General features: G+C 34.6%; 1 protein-coding gene across 5 annotated transcripts in view; it reads right to left on the bottom strand.

Moving 5' to 3' along the window:
* Positions 1–23,650, bottom strand: part of LOC124367798 (phosphatase and actin regulator 4B) — a 514,259-nt gene that overhangs the window by 179,010 nt on the left and 311,599 nt on the right. For all 5 annotated transcript variants that reach the window (XM_046824917.1, XM_046824919.1, XM_046824914.1 and 2 more), the window contains one exon: positions 19,305–19,469. In XM_046824917.1, coding sequence (XP_046680873.1) covers positions 19,305–19,469 — 165 coding nt within the window. The remainder of the gene's footprint in view (positions 1–19,304; positions 19,470–23,650) is intronic.

Genomic DNA, 23,650 nt, shown 5'->3' on the forward strand with positions numbered 1-23,650 from the left:
AAAAAACGTGTTCCGCGTTTAAAAAAAATCGTAATTATTAATTAAAGCACACATTTATGTAATTTTATCACTTCACTGCAGATTCAGTTTATTAGAAATGATGTGCTCATGTCTTCGCAGCTAAGGCATTTGGAATATTTCCAACAATAGAGTATCTACATTCTGTTACGGTTTTCGAGACAGTCCGGTGACACAGATTGTTTAATTTGTTTAACAAATACAGAGTTTTAAGAAACATCCTTCATTTCTACAACAGAAAATCTTGTATTTATTGATTACGTTAAGTACTTACTGTAATATGCGGTAAGACCACATCTAGAGATTCTTTTTTTCCTTCATAATTAAAACAGAAAACGTCCCGTCATATTTGCCACAAAAATAAGAATGGTACTACCGTTTGAAGATCTTTTACTAAATAAGATATACGCTAATCATATAACTATCAGTTAACTTATGCCATTTTGCATTTGTAAAAATTTGTTACATTTCCGACACACGCACTGGCTATTCACAGGGTTAAATATGATCAACGATATTATAACAATTACGTAATTTATTTTTATGCTTGTCGCCAAAGTCATGTTTAAATAACAAGCCATCGTGATGATTTGGCTAAATCGGCTCCTGCTACTAGTTTCGGCTTAATCGAATCCAAAGAGACGTTTCGGTTTCACAAACTCCCACACATAGTTCGGGTAATCAAGTCCTACATAACATTTCGGTTTAATCGGCACCCCCTAGTTTAGCTTAACCGAACCCAAAGTTACATTTCGGCATCACGAGCTCCTTCATGAAGTTTCGGGTAATCAGCTCCTCCATGCCATTTCAGTCTAATCCACTGCCAAGTAACATTTCGGTATAATCGACTCCCACTAGTTTTTGCTTAATCGAATTCAAATTTACGTTTCGGTTTTAAAAACTCTCGCACGGAGGTTCGGGTAACCAGCTACCCCATGACTTTCCGGTTTAATCGGCTCCGACTAGTTTTGGGTTAATAAGCTCCCAAGTGACGCTTCGGATTAATCGACTCCAAAGCGACGTTTCGGTTTAACAAGCTCCCAAGTGACGCTTCGGATTAATCGACTCCAAAGTGACGTTTCGGTATAACAAGCTCCCAAGTGACGTTTTGAATTTAATCGACTCCAAAGTGACATGCGGTTTAACAAGCTCCCAAGTGACGTTTCGGATTAATCAACTCCAAAGTGACATTTCGATTTAACAAGCTCCTAAGTGACGTTTCGGATTAACCGACTCCAAAGTGACATTACGGTTTAACAAGCTCCCAAGTGAAATTAATTTTTCGGATTAATTTCAACGCAAAAATTTCGATTCAACCGGTTTCCAAGTTACATTTCTCTTTAATAAGCTATTACTTAAAGTTTTTGATTATCTACTCCAAAGTGACGTTTTGGTTTAACAAGCTCGTACGACAAATGAAATGTCTGTATATAAAAACATAATGAGATTCTTATATCACGTTGTGTAACAACATCACGTAAGGCTAATATGAACCGAGTACGATAACTAGCAATGTGAGCAAGCGAAGCATCACCAATCGGCTATTAGGCGCCGGTTAGTTACAAGGCGCCAGAGCACCAACTATCCAAAGTGCCGAAGCGCAAAGTTCCTACTCCAGCCCGACCCCGACAGCCTCTCGTTATTTATAAACCTCTGTCCCTAGCCTGATGAGTCGCCACGATCCCCTCAACTCTTTCTCTGCTAATGGCCGCATACATTTTACATCTTCCCGGCCCTTGCCCGCCCGTTCCCGCCATTCATGAGGCTGTACTCCTTGCATTCATTATGAGCTCGTCATATTAAAGTGGTCACGAGATAAAAGATGCCTCAGTAACAAATAAAAGAGTTGTAATTATTTTACAACTTTTCAACTCAAGTTTTCATTACGTACCTCCAGTTACACAAGGTTTACAAGTCTTTTTCAGAAAAAATCACAAACTTTTTGGACTTTATTATTTCAATATCAAAAAAGTACAAACATTAGAAGAAAACCCAAAAAGTGTTTGGATGTGTTTTTATTAAGATATTCAAATAAGACATTTCGGACATCACTAGATAAACAAATAAGGCTTAATGGTGCATGACGTTTAACATTCTTCCTTTAGAGGTCGTTTCACCACAGCCGGCTTTTTTATGAAATGGGTTTACTTCTGTATGTATATAATTTCAATAAAAATTTATCCACAAAAAATGCTTGCTCCGTCGGGAATCGAACCCGGATCTCTGATTTTCGTGTAAGTATGCTACCACAACGCCCCAGGGCTCTCACTTTATAATGAATTTCTGATCATGCATTGTTCAAAAATTAAATATATGATTCGACCTCTTTTTCCTCATTAAATTTTTCCTTGTTCATTGTTTCCTCGTTAATCCACAAGCTTGTGTAATTTTAACACGAATGATTACGTATTACATCTATTATTATATTTTGTGTATCCATATTACTAATAAAAATAAGAAACGTACGTTGATACTTAATAATAAACGAGGAAGAAATCCTTAGATCCATTCGCCAAATATACATTAAAGCTTCTTTTGATAGTTAACTAAACAAAGGCTTTACAATCAAGCAGTAATTTAAATACAGTAATTATTTATTGATTTATGTACGTAATTAAGAACTCCCGTTGTTTAAAAAGAAAAGTGAATACAACGAACAAGGAAAGATTAAGTAGGAATTATTTTTAATTTTAGAATTATGCACTTCTTGAATGATGACCATACATACAGTCTACACACACTATACTGTTGTTATACACGTACCGTTGTTATAAACGGAATTGTAAATGTGTATTCATTCATTATGTCGGGTATTTGTACTAATACCCCATTTGTATTTGTGCTCATACAACAACAAACAAGTGTAGTGTACAATTTGTTGAGAACTATCGTATTGCGTGTTTTGAGTTCACCATTCGAAAACAAGATAAATAATACGAGTTCCACATATTTACTATTTCCCTTTTGAGACATTTAACAAGCTGGTTTAGTGCTAATTCTGGAGGCATGACCTTTGTTCAACCAGGCGTGAACCGCCAACCTAAAGCCACGCAATTTACTATGACGTCACACTAGCATTTAGGATTTAAAGAAACTCGCGGTAATGTACCCAGAAGTATCACGAGTTAAAACATCCTTTCAGTGCAAACCCTTTGATGACGTCACACTGGTTGCAAGTAATTTTGAGAACGGAAACACATACTTATGATAACCCTCAAAACTTCCGGTCCAAACTTGCAAGTCCACTTGAGTCAAACAGACCTCTCCACGAACTTCGGAGAGGTTTAGACTCGTCTACAGTACAGTATGAAAGTTGGGTTACCATTAAGGCAAGCGTTAATGCCACTGTGTACCGCAAACTTCACAGACTATATATATATGTTCACTATCTCCAACTGATAGAAGCGTTTCTCCCAACTCCTGACGCCCCTATACAATAATAAGAAGGAACGCCTCCCCACGGCCTGTTTGGGTGAGGTTGCATGCAAAATTCCAAATAATTTAATTCTCGAGGCGTCCTGCGGGTCGATAAACGGTTATACAATCACACAGAACAAAAATTACAAAACAAAAATGAAAAAAATCTCAGCCAAATTCCAAGGTTGGATCCCCACCCTCATAGAACACATTCTTGTTTGTCTGACAATTAAATTTAATACAGCATTTAAAGTATTTTTTCCGGATATTTGCCATCGTTCAGTGAAACAAGAAATCAGTAACACTACGTTTCGAGATCTGCAATCTGATCTCTTCTTCAGGTAAAGAACTAACCTAATACATAATTACAAACTAGGTTAAAATAAACAAATCTTACCAAAGCTTTGTAGGCACGCCTAAGTCAGGAATCACAACCTACATGTTGTTTGTCAACTTCACTAACTCTATAAACATGCACTTAATAAAAAATCATACAAAACACTAATCATTAAAACTGAACTATGGAATACTGTAAATGTCCGGAAAAATCCTGTTTCCTTCACAATCCTTCCATCGTCAAAAATAACCTTCAAACAAAGAATTTAAAGTATATTTCTCAGGATATCTCCTACCACATGATGTGTTCACATAGTTGTTCGTTAATTTGGGTTTTTAAAGCAGTGTGCGGATAATAAAAGTTGCGGTAAGCTAGGAGAGTACTAACATTGAATAACACAGGCTTTTAACACTGACTTATAATTCGATTATTTTACGTTTTACTCTATGAATAAAAATGTGACATATTTAAATCATACGATTGTACTCAGTTTGTTTACAAATTTATTTATTCTGAGATTTTCTCGTTACCATCACGGTTACCAAAAAGACCAATGTAAAAATATTCGCTCACACCTGCCAAAACCCATGGAGTGATGTGTACCAACTTTGAACTCAATGTTGCTAATATATAAATGACGCTCCATGCAGAATTGTATGTCTATAAGTCAATTAGTTTTCAAGATATATGTTTCGAACAGACTTCTGTAAAAGATAGAAACAAAACTTTCCCACCCTCTCAAGTAATAGGTTTCGTTAAAGCTTAGCCAATAAATAAAATCCAAAATCCTACATATTTCCATTTCTTTTTTTTTTTAATTGTAACACTTTTAATGTACTATGGTTTCAATCCAATCACGGATGAACAATAGCCTGAGGTACTACTGACTATACATATGAACCAAAGCCATAACTTAATACGATATATGATCGCTTGTTCGTGTACATGAGGATAGGAATTGTAGATGTTGAAGTTTCCTGTAAACGGTGGTTCTCAGAATCTGTCAAATTGAATGCTTTGTGGTTTGCTCCCCAATACAATCTGTAGATTGAGCTGTCGATGTCACACACTTGCTACTAGTAAAATACTGTTGGTGACTTTAGACAATATAATGTGAAAACTCATTTCATTACCACTAGTCCTTCCGACTCAGTCGAAAGAGGTAGGCAGGTGTTGTAACAACTACAATATTAATATGGTTCATTTTATACATACAGAATTCAATCCACATTAACCCATACATACCGGACTAGTGAAGTTTGAACTGACGTTATATTGGAAACTGTCTATTTGAAACCGCACAAAATTGTTACGTAGTCGTGCATTCTTGCCACGAAGGACGTTTAAAAGCAGAGGTGACGATAACGTCGTCTCACAGTAATCCTAACAATGAAGATAGAGAGTGAACTGTGAGGCGTTGTAAAGATAACTGTTATAACATTTCGGGCAAGGAGTGACTTAATGTGGAATACTTTCGGGAACCTATTCCGCATAAATAATATACCTGTTTGAGAGACAAACTGTTACATTTAACACGTTCATAGCTACATGATCTTAGTACACTTACACTAGCTACCTGTAATATTCTAGCGATTACATACATGACACTGAGAGCATAAATTCAACTGGATTCGATGGAGTAATCCTGTATTTACTGGTTAATATGAACAAATAAAGCCCTGCCTTAGTTTCGTCCAAACTATTTGACTTTATATGCAGAACGTATTAAACTAGGCATACTTTGCATAAAAATATGTTCTCATTTTAGTAATTCTTTTTCACTAAATAAATGCTTCCATAGTTTTCGTACGCAGCATCAGTTTCATCAACCTTGTACAAAAACTGTGAAGACTTAAATTTATGAACGTTTATCACTACATATTCTAACTAATTGTTAGCTATCATTTATTAAATAATATTTCACAACGTAACAAATTTTCATGGTTACATGCACGAAACGAGTTTTATCCCACTGGACACACATGATCGATTCTTAGTTTCGTTTTCATAAAAAAAACATTTAGGCTTACTAAAAATTGCCCCAGCTTCTCAGCCACAGATAATAAATTCAATAATATCATGTATAAATGACAACCCTTTAATATTTATGCATACAAAATATAATCAGAGTTAAAATAAAAATACATACTCATATATGAATAATTTAGCCTCAAAATTTATTCTCCGCTATAAGCCACAAAACACACAACACAATTTACAAGTAAATTTGAAAAATATGTGGCAGACAAAGAATATTATTTTTAATGTTTTATCTCTAGCAGGTTTCAAGTTGTAGAGTTTTGTTCGAAACAGTAACAACACGCAGGCATTTTCGGTAACAAGATTTTTGAAACATAATGTGCAATATGTAGCGTTATATTCCCCTGGAAATTTTTTTATTACAAAGAGACTAAAACAACGTAAAACAATGTATATACGCAATGGACTGACTGACTTTTACTACGGGATCGTGTAGCCGGAGCGACCAAACAGCACATGCAGGCGTGAAATACGCGTCACTCGCCTGACACTGTTGCAATGGAAGACCAACCAATCAACCGTCAAACCTTTCTACGGGAAGTCAGGTTATTAATAACGCAGACCAGTTGAGATTTATAGGCCATAAACACTTGTAACTGGAGATACTGGCGGAGCCGATGAACCAGATGAGCGGGATTCCACGAGAAGAGAGAGTGACGCTGGCGGGTTTACGAGCGGTTAGCGTAAAGAAAAGTGGGCCAAGGCCAGTGCCTTGAGTTACGCCGAACACTCGGTCGTCGACCCCGGCGGTGAGTGCCAGGTTACAGTGTTTATTTGCAGGCTTTCCGTTTACACTGCTGTTAGGGTTGTGGGTAAAAATGTTTAAATGACAAACAACATTTTGTATGCGTGGGTAAGAAAGAGTTGATGGATTGTAGAGAGATTTCCCCTAATGTAGAAATGTGCACATAATTAATTCCACAGTTGTACCATTCGCAGACAATTAACTTCCACTTTACATGTTTACTGAAGTACATGTTTTGTTACTCAAATCACGCATGAAACAGTTCGAATGGAATTTGTTTAATTTAATTTGGCTATACAACCAATGGCGGAACAGCATTCCCACACAGCCCACCACCATGAGAACCCTTCTTTACATCACAAACTGGTTCCATTTAAGAATTTTGGAACTTTGTAAAGTAACACTCAAAGCTTTCACTTGGAACTGTATTAAATATAATGCAGCTTACAACAATATTTTCAAAACTAAGGCAAAAGAGATTTTTATTGTATTGTATTGTATTTTCATTGAAATTACAGTCTGTACATCTGGAAAATACTACGAGTATTTTTAAGATGGTTTCAGGTTGAATAGTTTTTTTAATGTATTACAAAATAATTTCTTATTATTACAAAAAAATATTTTTACATATTGTTCATCACGCTTTGATAGTTTATAGGTGTCTTAATAGGCCGTTTGAACGATTATATAATCAGGCCCTAAGAATAGAGGCTGAATGTAAGAACATGATTTCTAGAGTACGTATATGAATTATGACTACAGGGAACGCATTTTTATGATTTATGACTTAGGTAAATTATTTGTGAATAAAATACAATTTGAGATTTTCTTATAAAACATTACTTAGGGAAACCACATTTTTTAATGGATAAAACATGTGATTTCTCTCCAGTCATCATTAATACAAGTACTTAAGAATTTCAAATATTCACGAAGTTGCCAAACACCATTTTTGTGTTATTCTTGTTATCACGGGTTAAGGAAATACAACTAAAGAATTTTTTAAAACAAAACTAATCCATCATAAAACTCATTAAACGACCTTAATGGAATTAAAATTACTCGACATGACGAAGGGTAGTTTTAAAAGTTAAAAAAGGGCAAAGTTTACAAAACCAAATAAACTGTTCAATCAAAATCGTTCAATTTCGATATTTTTGAATGCAGGTTTTTATTGATAAGACACAGTCGCAAATGTTACAATCATTATGTACCTCTCCCCACTACTACCCGAGGAACACGTTGTGCCAAGATCACACAATTGCACTGTATCCGGTTCCGATTGAACGTGATCTCATTTAGGAGGGACATGTGGCAGAAGACTTCACGGACCTTTGGACTGTCATTCCTTAGCAATAATAATGAAGCAAAAGTATACGGACTAGACTACGAAATCAAAAGTAACACAAACCAATTTGTATTGTTATAGACCTAATTAAACTTTCTACAATACTTTTTTATCCAAGCCGGAACATTAAATCTGTAGAAATAAAGAAACCTTAGATTACGGAATAAAACATTTTTGTTTTTATCGATTCCTACTTTGTGTAAAATACCGTAAAATAAATATTTACATTTATTTTTTATAATTTCGTAATAATTGTAGGTCATTTAACGTGTGATTATTATCAGAAACTATAAGTGGCAAAATAAAAGAGCGGTTATATTTAATGCATTTTCATTTTATTTTCATACGATTTCTTCATGACGGTTATCTCTCTGTTATTACCATTCCGCTTTATATTTAAAAAAAAGAATCTGATATGAAGCTTATGGTGGTTTTTAATTTGTTATTCTATTAAAATCTTGTAACACTTCGTTATTGTAAGGGACCTTTTCTATTACTTGCATTTTCAACTTTCTTTTTTCACGTGATTCTGACTGTTGTCTCTCTGTTATGATCATTTCGCTTTCTATTTGATTTTTGTTTGTTTGTTTTATTATAAATATCATGTTGGTCTTCAATTTCTCATTTTATTCATTTCTGTAACACTTCATTATTGTAAGGAATACCTCCAGTGAGCTTCTCAAGTTTAAGATCTTATATTAAGAGTCCATCTAATGATTTCACACGATTGAAACATATGCTTGGCCTGCTGCGAGAAGTTCTAGGCCTAGGTATGTCAACCTTGCATCTTCCGTATTGTTGCCCAAGCCAGTACTATAAGCTCTCAAATAGTGATAATGTTGATTTAATTCATTAATTGAGTAATCGATTTCATTGTTTAATAGGTGTCGCGGGATTTGGTTTGACATGCAAAATTTCAACTCAATCAAGTAATGAAACACAATTTTTTCAATGAATCGTATCTTTGTTTCAAGACGATTACACACAGAGAGATTTTCAAGCTAATATTAGGATTTTCAAAATAGGTGAAGAAAAACCGCACATTCCCGCAAAATCCTAGGGATGATCTCATAATAATCAACTGTTGTAGAAATTATAATAATGATAAATAGATTATTGTACTTGCTTTATATTACAAAGAATTTTGTTATTGCCGACACTAATCTATAATCAAGGAACTAAGAGACAACTGCACTATATAAGCGCTTAAAAGTTACCCTAAGAAAGAAACCGAATGTTAGCCGCGCTAATTTTGGTGGAGGTCAAAATAGGAGGGTATCAAATGGGTTAAAAATATGAAACGAATTTTTTTTCTAGCTTCAAATTTTCCTAGCTAGATAAACTTAAAACCGACTGTCAGACACTTAATAATCGTCATATCATCGTCAGACTACTAGATAGAGTGACTAATTGTAGCCACTTTAAGGGCATGTACTGAAAGAGATTTAACATTTATTTACGTATCTGACTGTTGTTCTCAAGTGTGTCGAGCTTAGAAAAATATGATCTGAGAAACACAATATTGTTTCATTTGATACCTCTCATACTAACTTAGCATAACTAACACGGGGGACTGACGGTCGATTTCTTCATTTGGCGAAATTACTCTGTACATTTCAAGATACATCAGGTTGTGTGTTTACACAGAGCAAATTGACTCTCGGCTCCTAGAATTTTTAGAATGCTTAAAAGATTCTGAAATAATGTATTAGATACTTGCCTTATTCAACGAGTTATAACACACGCAGCCAAAAGTCTGGGCGAGGAGGGGAGGACCTGTTGAAGTACCGAATCCACCCGCTCGCTTAGTTTACAAAGTAGAACATAATTATGACGAGCTAATATCCGTCACTCTAAAGGCACGTGAACTTCGAAACTTAAGTAGCTTATAACCTGCGGTAGAGCTGCCGCAGAGATGAGGCGAATAATCCAATCTACGAAAGTTTACTAAAAATATTTTCAGAACTAATTTTCATCGACAAGCTGTATAAATTATTATTAACCGCCAAATACATTATTATATTAACGGTTTAGTGTCATTCTGATAAATTAAGAGTGAATTACGGTATAAAAGTGTAAATTATTAATTCTGTATTACAATCAGCTAAGTCATTTGATAAGATTTCACACATATATTGGTTTAGCGCAGTTTCAATTTTTATTAAACCAAGAAATTTACTAAACAATGGATATGTCATAAAACAGTATAAAATCCCGGCCAGAAAAACTCAGTGCAAAATAGTCACGAGAGTACCACATTTCTTTCCATTTAAGTGTAACACATTATTATCAAGAGTCAATATTGGCTGAGGTCGGACGCAGGGAACAGAAGTGGGTGAAGGACAGATCTCTGTGGCACCCCGTCGCGCCTCACTCTCCGCATAGCGGCAGTACTTAAGAAACGTTTTTACATTCAAACCAAAACCTACAATCCTGTAACTGCTCAAATAACACCACTTAGAGAATTCAAATTTTTTTAAATAAATATTTGTTAAACATAAAACCGCTAGGATTAAAACTCGGGCGGACTACATTCTTGCATGCCTTTTTGCTAGAAGTGCATTATTATGGAAGTAATTTCTGTCATGTGCGGTAAAGAATTTTTTTTGTTTCGAGTGTTTCATATTTAATGATCAAACTGTATAAAAGTATGTATACGTTTCGTAAGAAACCAATATCGTCAAATTACCTATATTAGGCTCAATTCATTACAAAATTGACATGATAATTAAGTATATAAAGTTCTTTATTTTGAAATTTGTAAACTAGTCTAAGGACTTTACGTGCAATGTCACCTTTATTTTATTTATTCACTCAATACAATGACACTACTTTATGTGGATTACTGTACGTAAAGAGCGTCTTTTTAATTGGCCACCACTGCGACCTTGGAAACTATAGAATTTTATACCAAACTTTAAATAGAGAACACATGTCCTTATTTTTAGAGAATACTTTGTTGGTTTTAACACCATTTTTTTACTATAATTTCATATAGGAAAGGTAATTTTAAAACTTTTTGATTCTTAGCAATATTTTATATTTGTCTCATAAGAATATGAGAACTGATAATGTTGAGGTTCCCTATGAAGTTTTAACATTGACAAAATCTTTTTTTAATATATTCCCAATTCAATATTCGAATTATCCTTTATTTTTAAGATAGCAAATTTTAATTCAAAAATCTATGTTTTTATTACAAACACAGCTGCAGGATAGTTTCAAAATAAATAAAAATCTTTAATTGAGTGGAGCGTAAATTTTTATTCAGCCACTTTTAACAAACAAACCGCTATTAAAAAAATTTCTTTTTCCCTCTACACGTTTATAAATACAATGCAAACAAGAGAGAATGCCTGAATTTAACATGTTAAAGAGTTACCGTGTATTTCACTGTGTTTTATATACGCTTTTTCATCTTCTTCATTTTCTGGTGCGTCCAATTTCTATTAAACACTGCCAACTCATAAAAAGACAACACTGCATGGTAGTGAATTGCACGCCTCCAGTAGGAAGCAACGGCTTGAGAGCTTAGGCTAAGTAGGACACTCAGGTAACACAAGATCTCGATTCAAAACATCCACACTTCATTCAATTACACTCCGCAGTACTTTAGGTGGATTTGCTACGCTAATTTATTTCCAAACATCACCTAACTTACATTACTCGTGCAAAACTACTGATCTGAACACCGCACAACTATCTACACTAGATACACTTCACCTGTGATGAGCACATTTCGCCGATAAACTTTAACAATGTGTACTAGACGTAGCGCGGTATTGTTGTTTAACAACGGGTACAACCGATAATGAGGTACTCATGCATAACAATGTGCACTACATACGGTTAACTATTTGCACCTTAATTAGTTATCTCATATTTAAATATTACAAAACACCATTATGCGGTACATGTATGGTAGTAAACAGTTTTGTTATTTGAAACATCAGCAATAAGGTAATGTTCATGTCGCAGAAATTCAGTTACTATAATTTCGAAAGTTCAAATTCCAACACAACATAACATAAAATAATACGTGTACATGTACTACAGAATTGTTGTTTTATTTCCTCGCCGTCGATAAAATACGCTTTAAAAGTTTCTGTTATTAATTTTTTTTTTTTTTCAAAAATATTATCTACTTAGGCCGTTGTATACTGTATATCCTCGATTGGAGCTTAGAAGATAACGTTTCCGGTTATATGAAAACTAAATTAAAAATGTTTGTTGAACACGTTAATACTGTCTACAGAGTGTACTGATAAAACATTCGTAGACCGTATATAGAAGGCGGATACGAAGAAAGTGAGAGGCACGATTGTGCAAGGACTCACACTTAGCAGCGACTGGGATAAGAATTAGGAGAGTGCTGTGTCTGAGCCGTGTAAATAGAGGTCAATACACAGTTGTATGAAAATATTATAAATACAGAGCGGAAGACTCGACGCCCAATAGAACACCATGAATGAGATGGAAATACGTACACGAACCTATAAGTGATATAAACATTTTAATTTATAGTTCATTAAGGAATTTTAATACTTTTAACAGTTACCATCCGGAATCTAGAGAATATCTCCGAAATAACGAACGGAAGACTCGACACACAATAGAAGACCAAGAACGAGATGGAAATACATACACAAACCATATAAGTGATATAAACATTTTAATTTATAGTTCATTAAGGAATTTTAATACTTTTAACAGTTACCATCCGGAATCTAGAGAATATCTCCGAAATAACGAACGGAAGACTCGACACCCAATAGAAGACCAAGAACGAGATGGAAATACATACACAAACCTATAAGTGATATAAACATTTTAATTTATAGTTCATTAAGGAATTTTAATACTTTTAACAGTTACCATCCGGAATCTAGAGAATATCTCCGAAATAACGAACGGAAGACTCGACACCCAATAGAAGACCAAGAACGAGATGGAAATACATACACAAACCTATAAGTGATATAAACATTTTAATTTATAGTTCATTAAGGAATTTTAATACTTTTAACAGTTACCATCCGGAATCTAAAGAATATCTCCGAAATAACGAACGGAAGACTCGACACCCAATAGAAGATCAAGAACGAGATGGAAATACATACACAAACCTATAAGTGATATAAACATTTTAATTTATAGTTCATTAAGGAATTTTAATACTTTTAACAGTTACCGTCCGGAATCTAGAGAATATCTCCGAAATAACGAACGGAAGACACCCAATAGAACGAGATGGAAATACATCATTAAGGAATTTTAAATACATCTAAAGAATATCTCCGAAATAACGAACGGAAGACTCGACACACAATAGAAGACCAAGAACGAGATGGAAATACATACACAAACCTATAAGTGATATAAACATTTTAATTTATAGTTCATTAAGGAATTTTAATACTTTTAACAGTTACCGTCCGGAATCTAGAGAATATCTCCGAAATAACGAACGGAAGACTCGACACCCAATAGAAGACCAAGAACGAGATGGAAATACATACACAAACCTATAAGAGATATAACAATTTTAATTTTTAGTTAATTCAAGAATTTTAAAACTTTTATCAGCTAACATCCGGAATCTTGAATGTTGCCTAAAAGTGAGCAAGATGTAACGTTTCTAAAGGAAACTTTATATATTAGTAAACCTTGTTGAATAGCAAATATGGTATTTTTTTATTAATGTAAAAAGCATTTATAGTAATTTTTTAAATTTTATACACACGGCATCTTGTAACCTCACGAGATAACGAGAGATTTATAACAATAGTACAAATTATTACAAAATTAACCTTCGATTTCCTACAATTTTAAACTGGACAGACATTAAACATCTACAGTGTCTAAAACTGTTTTTGGTAATAATTTGGTACACATGAGTACCGCCATAACCCTTTGGCGCGTAACAGGCTTAACGAGGTTGCCTGCAAAATTCCAGGTCTACATCTCATATCACTAAGCCACATGTGCATGACACATGTTAAAATTGTACTCAGTTAGTTTACAAATTTAATTATTCTGCGAGTTTCTCATTGTCATAACCATTTTTAATAATATAATTTTTTTTAAATAATATTTCTAAAAATATTTGCTAACGCTCAGCCAAATTCCATGGAGTAATATACACCACCAATGAACTCAATGATGCTTAAGTAGAAAGGAAGCATGCAAAATTTCAAGTCTGTAGGTCAATTCGACAACCAGTGATTGCATTTTTCCTGCCTCTCGAGTGACTGCCTTCGCTAACGCTCAGCCATATTCCATGGAGTAATATACACCATCATTGAACTCAATGATGCTTAAGTAGAAAGGAAGCATGCAAAATTTCAAGTCTGTAGGTCAATTCGACAACCAGTGATTGCATTTTCCTGCCTCTCGAGTGACTGTCTTCGCTAACGCTCAGCCATATTCCATGGAGTAATATACACCATCATTGAACTCAATGATGCTTAAGTAGAAAGGAAGCATGCAAAATTTCAAGTCTGTAGGTCAATTCGACAACCAGTGATTGCATTTTTCCTGCCTCTCGAGTGACTGCCTTCGCTAACGCTCAGCCAATCGCGACAGCGAATTTTGAACGAATGAGTAGCTAGCGAAATGTTCAAAGCAAGAGGTAAGCGCTATCTTTTTACAAAGCTTGATCATTCATGAATTATGCCTCGAGAGTAATAGCGCAAAAGATTCATTCATACGCGAGTCCATCCAGCGGTTGCCGCAAGGAGGACAAGATACAGTATTAGGTGATTTTATATTTCACACTATAAACTATACGTATCAAGGATTACAAAACCTTACCGACATTAAATCTAACCCTCCTTCAGGAACCAACGGACTTGATTATTTAGCACCTGAAATTAAGAGTTTTGAATGAGCTTTTATCAGTTAAAATGTACATCACACTCGTCCAATAACCGACCCACGTGCAGTAAAATGTGTGCATTCATCGACAAACCCGAACACGGCGATATATTCATATAACGTTTGATTGGTACATGAGTGTCTGTTTGTTTATCGAGATTCAATAACGGATAAATTATAATTGCTTCCATATTCTCTTGCAGTATCAACGATCTAAACAGCAAGTGAATTAGTTGCATTAAATGCACAACGGTGCACACAAAACAATTAATTGAGGTAATGTATGTTGAATTGTTAACAGTCCATTTTACAAATACTTATGCTCTTATTATCTGTATCACTTTACTGTTTTAAATTATTTTTTGGCTGAGCGCTATCGAAGCTTATAACCCAGGGTATGGAAAGAGATGTATCTTCTGTACCTCGAGAACGAACTGGTCTATACAGTTAAACTTCTACATGAAGCTCGTCACGATGATAGTGTATGTTATGGGATTTGGCTTAGCGTTAGCAAAACTTTTTTACATTGCTGTTATGGATAACGAAATGGATAATGGCAACGAAAACCTCGTACAAGATATTTGTAAACAAATTAAGTAAAATCGATTAATGATTTCAAATTTCAAATAATGACACATATGTCCTAACTAGTCGCAAAATATATCGAGAAAGACTTAATCTGTAGACTTTTAGATGAAACTTCATTTCTATACGGACAAGAAAGTGTTCGATGGTGGTGCATACCCCCATGGAATTTGGCACAGCGTTATCAAGGCCTATAACTCCATGGAAGATTAAATGAACCCCTTAAACAGACACGTGGTATAAAACTCCTACCATGCTTTGTACAGATTCTTTAATGAAATGACAAATATGAAAACAGTTTCAACAGTTATAACCTGAAGTTTATACTTCTACAAGAAATGCCAAAATTTAGTAATAAATAGTCTCAGTTCTAGATTACATATCTGCATTGATGGCTACTTTGAAGTAATAAAAACTATTTTGGGAATTGTAATAATTGACAGTTAACAGTAACATTCAAATCGAAACCTAATTGAAAATTAATTGCGCCTTTAAACAAGTAACACTACGAAATACGAATCAATTATGAGTTATAAAGATTTTAAGATAACTTTTCACATTGTTAACATAAGCGAAGCATGAAAAGCATGCAGTAACATCACAGTAACAAAGGGAAATTTGATAATTTCCCTGCATTTTTAATCTTATGTCTTATGTTAAGCCGCGTGAAGAAGAGAAAACATACCAGTTCCCGAAACGTAGAGCTTATTTTTTTTTAATGTAACGGAATTTCTGAAATCCTGATACGCGTCTATAGTCAATGGTGCGCTTTAAATTGCAGTAATTTAATAAGGGTTGCATTTATTTACTCACAGCGCGTGCTATGTATTTTTTTAAACTTAAAATTACTTCAGAACAGGCACGACTTAGAGTAGCGATAATTTATCCAGGTGCCACTCTGTATTCATGTACAATGATGCCGGCCCGAACGCTGAAAGTAACCTTGATGAGTTGAGAAGTTTCGCGACAGTACAGAATGATAAGTGAGCCCTAAGGTGGTGTACTTCCATACTTCCAAACATTACTGAGTTTGTTGACGTTGTGATGATTACAAAACAAGGACGTGCAGTAGTGAAGGGGCATCAAACAGGTTAGGAAAATCACGGTCAATCTTCTTTAATGAAATATTCTTTTTAATAAAAAAACCAAACTTATTGTCAGTTGACGGCCAGTTCAAATATTAATTCAATGATTTGACTTTTGATGTGCCCCAGCAATTAATACATACTTCAGATTTTAGAACAACCAATAAATATCCATAAAACGAATATCGAGATATACAGAATGGGTGAAATGTAATTCTAAAATGATTATTAATTTTATCACAGACACACAAGTGGACGATAAAAATGTAGAATTATTTCACACAAGGATATATTTTTAAAATACTATAAAATTTCATCTAAAAATTAGGAGATACTCAAAGGGTTGAGGGAGGGGTTGGGGGTTGGAGGGGATTGAGGGTTGGGTTTAGGGGAACTCAAAGTCCGACTGTTCTTGTAAATGTAAACTAATGTAAAATTCGTATTTATATTTGTGAATTGTCTGATGAAAAAAAAACAGCCTTGCTGTAGAAATGCCTCACAAAGTAAAAATTGAAAGAGTTTTTTGAGATTTAAAATGTCATATTTACAAATTAAATAACCAATTTTTTACGATAGGAAAATGCATTATGCGTGGTCAGGGACAGATGTTCGCCCTGGTGTGTGGGCATGAGCTATTCTGGTGCTTTATAGCTGCTCTCTTCTTTTTTGCCTTAGCACCCTCTTGCAGAACGCAGCGACAGCGCTCCACGATTCGGGACTGGTCAACATCTCTTCTATAAGAGTCTCCGGCGAAACACGCCAGATAGCTGCCTCCAGCTCCCTTCTCTCCGTTTCACACCTTCTACATTTGAAGAAGGTGTGCAGGGCATCGTCCGCATCCGAATCCCCGTACTGGCATTCCGGGTATTTATATCTCAAATAACCAATAGTAGAGCTATATCTTCAAGAGTAAGTACTAAAATAGTTATACGTAGCGTAAAAATAAAGCTGTTTCACTTCTTGTGAAGGGCATATGTGGTCACGTGATACTTGAGGAGCATGAGATAATAATTATTCAATTACAGAGAGACAATTACATAGATCGGATGAGCGAGCGCGGCCGTGCCTTGCCGTGAACGTAAGCGAAAGCATGGAAGCCTAGTCATACTAGTATGGCATACTGATTGGAAATGCCCGAAGAATACTAATGGACACCGGCCAACTATGGAGTAGAGGGGGAGGGGGGGCAGATCGTTGGTAAAACATTGGCATCGTTCGTTGTCATAAATAAAATATAGGCCGGTGGGACAACCGACTCGATTGTGTGGCCGACAATTCATCTGCGACACAAAAGTGACAAAAACACGTTGACGAGCTTCCCGGCGAAATCATCAATTCGTTGGGTCGTTTAACTAACATCACACTGCTCGCTATTGTGACGTTTCCGTCCCTACACTACGTCACCAAACTCTGAGCTACAATCTCGGCACACAAATAATAAACGTTTCTAGCGATTTAGAGAATTAGGATTGGTACGGAAAACTGCAGAAATACCTGCTGATTAAAATTACAACATATAGCGATCTCAGAAACTTCACAGGATGCGTTTGGTGTTTATAAAATTAAGGATGTCCAGCGATTAAAATCGGGATGAAATTAAACTGACAAGTTAATCGTGCAATAGAGACATAATACGAAATTGCAATAGGTTGATTACATCTGTTTATAAAACAAAAATACACGGTTTTGCATAATGCGAATTTACACAATTTTCACTCTAATAATTTAAGTAATTTTCGGAAGAAAATACATAAAAACATTGTTTATTAAAATTCCAGTAATGGGGCGAATATTAAAATATTGATTACAAAATTAGTAATATTACATTGGAGAAATAAATTCATTTTATTTAGGTAAAATTTTTTTAAACAAAATTTTACTTCACTTAAAACTGTCTCTTTACAACATACGAATTTATTTTTGATTATTGGAACATCTATTGTTTGGTAAAAATATTTATTTACAATTTAAACATTTAGTGATAAGTGAGCTTTTCTACGTTGCCAGCGAAATAAACGAGCCCAAAAGGAAGAAAATTTTGAAAAAGGGGAGTTATAGATTACGAGGGGACGAAGTAACCCATACTGACCACTTTTAACTAACTAGACTCCCATATGTGGGAAGAATAACGTGTGGACGGAATACCGAAAACGTACGTAACTTCCCCTAACCTAAGAGTAGATACAGAAATACACTTGGCTGCTTGAAGAACCTCTGCGGTGGTTCCTCTAAGGCACACATATTGGCAGACAGATGAATAGCCCTTTGACCCCAAATCAGTAGCAATCTTCCTTCGACAAAAAACCCTATGTACAAACTTTCAATCTTCTATCAACAACAATCGTACACACGGAAGGACGACATGTTTTCAAGAAGTCTCTGTGGTGAAAAAATTTATAAAAAGGTCAGGAAGTAAAAAGGATCTACCAAATTCTGTCTAGTTAAAACTAAAAGTAAACGATCACGATACGTCCGTCAACGATGATCACAAGATTGGAATTACGTTTTCAAAATTAATTTAGAGAACATAATATAAATTGTATATACACACTATTTGCCTAAGAGCAAACTTAAAACTTTTTTATTTCGTGTAAAAATATAAAAATCATAAGATTATTATTTAATTGCGAAAGAAAATTTATGCTAGAAGTAATTTTAAATTATTGCTCTATTACTACAACCCAAGAATATTTTGTACTAAATGTTTTATAGGGCAGCCAAAACAATAACTACTAAAAACGAAAAATGTACACAAAAAATGTTTATGCGATCGCGGAATTACAATAAACTAAATTTTTTAATTCCCAGAAGGTTCACAGTGATTTCAGAATAAAAAATATGAACCAAACTTACATCTTGATGCTGCCTCGAACTTCTCCGACTTCTTTTTCCTCTTCCATTTCCACGGCTTGAAGAGGCGGCCTAGAGCAGAGAACTTGCTCTTCCGCTCCAGGGGCGGAGTCCTCGTGCCGGACCCGAGGCTATTGGTCCTCAGCGCCGACCCGTTCTGCTTCTTTCCTGGAACAGACGTGGAGGTTCACCATTGGGTTGAATTGATTAAGCACATCGTGTACGCAAAACCGTGAAATAATATTAATAGTTATAGGATATGACGTCAATTCAAAACGATCCCAAAATAGACAACTTCATAAACACTTTTATTACATTTCACTCTATTTATTTATTTCAACGGTCAACACCAATTTACATCAAAACAAAACAAAACTCTGCAGAGATATAAGGCTGCAATGCCTTACACATATGCAATGGACTATACTATGATGATGATGAAGATACATTTATTTACATCGTTGTTCGTTATCACTTTCTGAAGAATAACTGAAAATACGTGTGTAAGAATTCAGGTATGTAGCTGTAATAGTTTTTTTATGTAATTTAGTCTACAAATTTAAGGAGAACTACTTTTTCTTTGCATCACTTCGAAAAAAATAATATCATAATTAGTATTTTGAAATATTTTTGTCCTCCATGTCAGAGAGACCAGTTAACCACTGTAAAACCAAAACTGGCAGAGCCAGTAATCGACATTTTCAGAAAAGAGAAGGAGGGAGATCTTTATCATGACTGACTGTAGCTTAACCAATCATTAATCAACCTCACCAATCAATAGATCTTCAACGAACATTATGGCTTTCACATTACAGTACTTTACTGACAACATCAGATTATCAAAATCTTGGCAGCCTGTAATAAAGAAGCCAAATTGATCGCTACTGGTCAGGTTGAATGGTGACTGGCCAAGTGTCAGCCAATCACGATGAAGGTACCATCCCCTTCACTAGCGGATGTGCATTATTGATCGTAACAGTACCGGATTCTCCATAGTGGAACCTGAATATTTGCAACATATTTATTGTGTTCGCAATTTTTGACACGGTTAGTTTTCAAAAGTGACTTTTTTTAACGAAATCCATATTTTCTAAGATCAACTCTCAGCAAATCATCCACATAAGTCCACGTCACAATACCGTCATACGGACAAGACGACGTCGTCATCAAATAACTAGGTATTCGCGCTAGTCGTAAAAATGTACTTGAAACTACAATACTGGTAAGGCTGGGAACAGTACTTGAAGGTCATGCGTAATTATCATGACAATTACCGGAAGGGATTGAGAAATGGGAAACCCGCGAGGGACAACGAAGTCCGGCATTAAAACAACACAGGAATACCGACTCAAAGTTCCCACAGGAGTTAATTAATTAAGTATTATCATTTTTCCTACAATTTTGGTACGTGTGCATCAACGGGGCACAATATAAGGTCAACTCCCTTAACATTTTGCAAGTAAGACACTATTTTGATATATTCCGATTTCTATCTCCATTCAAAAATAGTGTGGATGCCGATTGTTTAATTCCTAAGCAAGATTTCTCCATCGATTATAAAAAAAAAAAAAAAAAAAAAAAAAAAAAAAAAAAAAAAAAAAAAAAAAAAAACAGGATGTGTTCTTACACAACGTACATTGGCACTCTGCTCGTGGACTATAATCCAGGTGGGCCTGTGGTAAATAGAATGTTACAACCTATTCATTACAACATGCTGGTATAATGTTACATACTTTTAACAAAATTGTGACGATTAATATATGAAAATATAAAAAAAATACTCGTGTGACGTATAGACAGTATTTAAACGAAGAGCTCACCACCGTGGAGGATTAAATTACCAGGAACAAATTATTACAACTGTATGCAATACAATTCGTTTATGACTACGGAAATTGAAGATCACAGTGCAAGAAAAATAAAAAAAGTATAATTAAGCTACTCAAATTTGAAATTGTTACCCGATGCGGCCACCATGCCTGCCCCGAGAGAATGCATGTGGAGCCGAGCGTATGTGTGCAGCGGCGCGTGCAAAGGGTATGCAAACACCAAGACTCGTTTGGCGATTGTCCCCACACAATGGACAATCAAGGGATCGATAGAGGCCGGCCAAGCAGCCAGGGGGCAGGGACGGGACAGACAAAGGTGGTGCGTGACGTGACGCAAGTGAGGAAGTGGGGTCGTAAGTGGGAGGGTGCCAGATTTAATGAAGATCTCGCGGTTGTAAAAGTGCCCCCGACTTTGAAGGTACAACTCTGATGCGTCTTCATCTCCGAGATAAAGTAAAGACTTGGCTTTATTTGTTACTCGTACGATAAAAACAACATAACAATCAAGCTGCTGTGCCGCTAACTGAGTTAAACTTTAATCCATCGTAACAATAATGTACCAATAGCGAAATTAAAAGTCTGCAGAAACGTTACTAAGTCTCAATATAAACGTAAACAATTAAAAGCAATTGAAAAAGCTGCTATGTCAACACAAACAACCTAACAAGTTCCAAGCTCAAAGATGGAATTTACTTCGGGAATATTTATCACGTGGCGTCTACAATGCCAATCTGACGTCTTTAAATGGCCGTTGTTCGTATTGGGACCTTTCGATTAAATTTGTTTGTACTACAGTGACATTTTGTCTCGTATAATTATATAAAAATGTAATTATATGTACATTATAGTTATCCAGAGGCTGCCATCCAACAGCCTCAAGTATTAAAGTTTACTGATTTGTTGGATATATGCTTGATCTCTACAAAAAAAAAAAAAAAAAAACACGCACATACAATTTCTTGCCTACCTTCACCTGGAATGTCTTCGCTACTTGTCAAGCTATAACATGTTTGTGTTATTGTTATTTAGATTCCAAAAGTCCATTCATAATCAGAGAATTTGCACTGAGAAAACTTGTTTCTGCTGTTATTATTACAGCACAATTTTAGTTTCAGTAGCGGAAGTAGCTTCAAACCCCCTTCGCTCCGCTCTCGATAACAATATCTTCCTCCCCACCACCTCTCTTTGTCACACCACATCCTCTCTCGCTCAGACATCTATTAATGTGTAAAGCGGTTTTCGACTTTGGCACAATTTTATCCAAAATTTTAAATACGTTAGATATGTTTGAAAACGGACCCTATCCAAATGAACAATTTGAAAGGTATTTTCAAACGTTACACTTGCACACTTTCGTGACTCTAGTAGACACGTATTTGACATAATAACTATCGTGGACATTACAATGAAGTAGTTTAAAACTACAAAACTAATCACGGAATTCATGTTGTGGGACTTCGAAGAACTTTTCAAACACAAGGTGACAACTGTTGTGGAGACGGACAACAGTTTTCTTGCACTTTGCTGGTTAAATATTGTTATTTTTGCATATATTAATTTGTTAAATTTTTTATCACTTTGTTATTACATGTTTATTATCACATCACAAATTTATTACTGTTGCTCGTTTGATATTTAAATATCCATTATTGTCTTTGTCTTTTTTTACCTTTTTGTTGATTGTTTATTAACTAAATTACATTTCTTACTTATTCATTGTTGTGTTGATTATTTATTTTTAACACGGTTTTTTATTTAATTTTATAAGAAAATATTAAATTTATTACTGTTGCTCATTTGATATTTAACTATCTATTTATTGTCTTTGTCTTTTTTTACCTTTTTGTTGATTGTTTGTTGACTAAGTTACATTTCTTACTTATTGATTGTTGTATTGATTATTTATTTTTAACACGGTTTTTTATTTAATTTTATAAGAAAATATTAAATTTATTACTGTTGCTCATTTGATATTTAACTATCTATTTATTGTCTTTGTCTTTTTTTACCTTTTTGTTGATTGTTTGTTGACTAAGTTACATTTCTTACTTATTGATTGTTGTATTGATTATTTATTTTTAACACGGTTTTTTATTTAATTTTATAAGAAAATATTAAATTTATTACTGTTGCTCATTTGATATTTAACTATCTATTTATTGTCTTTGTCTTTTTTTACCTTTTTGTTGATTGTTTGTTGACTAAGTTACATTTCTTACTTATTGATTGTTGTATTGATTATTTATTTTTAACACTGTTTGTTATTTAATTATATTAGTAAACATGATTAGTGTTATTAATCGTTTATACTGTTTATAAACTTATTTAATTGTACTACTAGTGAAATTCGGTTGGAAGAATAAATAAATGTATTTCTAACGGCTAGTCCAAATACACAGTCCAACAAAACCTGCGAGCCAATATGTATGATTGAATAATACTTCAGAGTCAACTGGATCCACATCAGCGATTCTGGACTAAGAGAGAAGTTACTCTTGATTTCCAAGGACGAAATCAGAA

Source organism: Homalodisca vitripennis, chromosome 8 (genome assembly GCF_021130785.1).
Source record: "Homalodisca vitripennis isolate AUS2020 chromosome 8, UT_GWSS_2.1, whole genome shotgun sequence".
NCBI classification, from domain to species: Eukaryota; Metazoa; Arthropoda; class Insecta; order Hemiptera; family Cicadellidae; genus Homalodisca; species Homalodisca vitripennis.